At 32.0% G+C, this 2281-nt stretch overlaps 1 protein-coding gene across 1 annotated transcript in view; it reads right to left on the reverse strand.

Annotated features, from left to right (window-relative positions):
* Positions 1-2281, reverse strand: part of LOC107607959 (calcium-transporting ATPase 3, endoplasmic reticulum-type) — a 15937-nt gene that overhangs the window by 10126 nt on the left and 3530 nt on the right. The window contains exons 9-11 of the mRNA XM_021108007.1: positions 1927-2028; positions 1058-1111; positions 252-356 (exon numbers count right to left, since the gene is read on the reverse strand). Coding sequence (XP_020963666.1) covers positions 252-356; positions 1058-1111; positions 1927-2028 — 261 coding nt within the window. The remainder of the gene's footprint in view (positions 1-251; positions 357-1057; positions 1112-1926; positions 2029-2281) is intronic.

Consider the following 2281-nt stretch of genomic DNA (forward strand, 5'->3'; position numbering starts at 1 on the left):
GGAATGTGATTAGAAGTTAAAAGACTTTCATGCTAACAAGACAATATGGTTATTTATACACAAGACCAAAAGTTGAATTAAGCATAGAAGAATACATTAAATGGTACATGAAAAATAAGACTCCAGCATGATTGACTGCAAAACTTGAATATCAGAAAACAAGAGTATATAAATCTTGAGACAGAACAGTATAGCTAATGAAACTCCAAAAAGATAAAGTAAAAAAAGTGGAGTCCTCATATTTGATTACAAACCTTAAAATAATGAATAGCACCACGCAAGAAACCACCATGAGCAGGGTCACGAAAATGACCAATATTTACAATCCACACCAATACGCAAATCCCTGCAATAACCTGATAACATAAACATTGAAATAGCACCATCACAATTTAAAAATAAATGAGAAAAGTGGCCCGCCTTTACAGTTAACAGTTAAGCAATAAAAATATTTGTCACATGAATATTACTTTCATATATTTGATTATCCGTGGTATAATTTTTAGTTGAAACATCTAGGTTTGTAATACAAGTTTCATCATAAACCACGAGTTCATTTCAAGAGGTTTCAAGAATAATTTCATAATTTGTTGAAAACAAAACAATAAAGATAATGATAAAATAAACCAATCTAAATCTGAATCCTAGGATCATACAAGATACTGTTTAATATTGTAATATAGGATAATGACGTATAATATGATACTATGATATGGAGATGTAACTTAACACTTTTTTGTAAAACACATTTAATAATTAATAATTATTTGCCTGGCTTCAAATGAGCTTTCTCATTAAAAGCCACATGTATCTCAATAAAGCAAAGTGTTGCTATTGAAGACACTTCAAACTCAGTCCCAAATCCTAAGTTCAAACTTTTCAAATGCAGAATTGGATGTCTGACAGAACGGCATCAGCTAAATTTGCCAGGCAGGGAACATAGAAATGCAATGATGGTTGAGTAGCTTGTCAGAACAGTTGTTATAAAACAGCAACATGCCCTAATAGAACAAATTTTATGTTTGACAAAATCTAAAATAAGACAATCAGCAATCACCTTGGCTAAAAAGGTACCAAACTCATCCAGCTTCTTTTTCAATGGTGTCGCCTCCTGTAACCAATCATACAAAGAAAGAACAATGGACAAACACTGTTAACCTATGTCTAACAGTCCTTACTAAACTTTCCTTTCGATGTATCAGGGAAAATACACAATACACATGCACAAACATGGCATACATATTAGAAACCTTTTATCATTAAACAAGGTCTTTGGCTTTAATATCACCGATGACCAATTGCAGCATGACGATCTCCAATCATGTCAATTCTTACACTATTGTTATAAAATTTAAACTGAAAAATTAAAAGATTCAACTTTATCATTCCGTAGCTCTACACTCTAACTACTCACCCAAAAATACAATTAAGAAAAAAGGGAAACTTATAGCAGTATTTTATACTTGTACAGGCTCTCACCCAAGACATCTCTACCTTTAAATTCCATACACAACATTAGAACCAACTATCACTGAAGTAAATCCCAACAAGAAGAAGGTTATGTATATTATCTCAAAGTATGTCAGCATTACAATGTTACATAAGAGAGAAATGATGAAATGAATCTCTACCTTTTTCATTATGCTAGACAGTTCTAGTTTCCATTTTCCATTTCAAAAAAGTTGGTAAATAATGCCACGGTCCAATAGAAATACCTACTTATTCCTAACTTAAATGTGCAGGAGGGAGAAATTTTTTTATTATAGATATGTACACAACACGGTCATTTTACTCTTGATGACCATTAAAGACAGCTGCTAGTTTACATATTAAGATGAAAAAAAACTATTAACTGAAGGTCTTAGAAGAAAAAATGGCATGAAGCAAATATAGTAAAACCATCTATATGGCAATTGCGATACTTACATCCTCTGTGTGCATCATTGAATCACGAATGTTGCCCATGGCAGTGTTAGGACCAACTCCCACTACAACAGCTCTTGCCCTACCAGCAACCATAACCGTTCCCTGATTTTTTTTTTTTTTGTTGAAAAATTAATAAATCTCATCTGGTATAAGGCATCTCAGACTGCAAAAAATAGTGGCCTTTCTTTTTGGCCACTGAATATTCAAAACCAGGATATTTTGAAACAAAAAAGTAGCTATGCTAAAATGGGACCAACGAAGTTGCTATTATTACATTTATGTGGCAAAATTATTGAAACAATTTTCATTCGCATTGACAAATATATTTGATATAATAAATAGTTTAACAATTAAC

This window comes from Arachis ipaensis, chromosome B07 (assembly GCF_000816755.2).
Source record: "Arachis ipaensis cultivar K30076 chromosome B07, Araip1.1, whole genome shotgun sequence".
NCBI classification, from domain to species: Eukaryota; Viridiplantae; Streptophyta; class Magnoliopsida; order Fabales; family Fabaceae; genus Arachis; species Arachis ipaensis.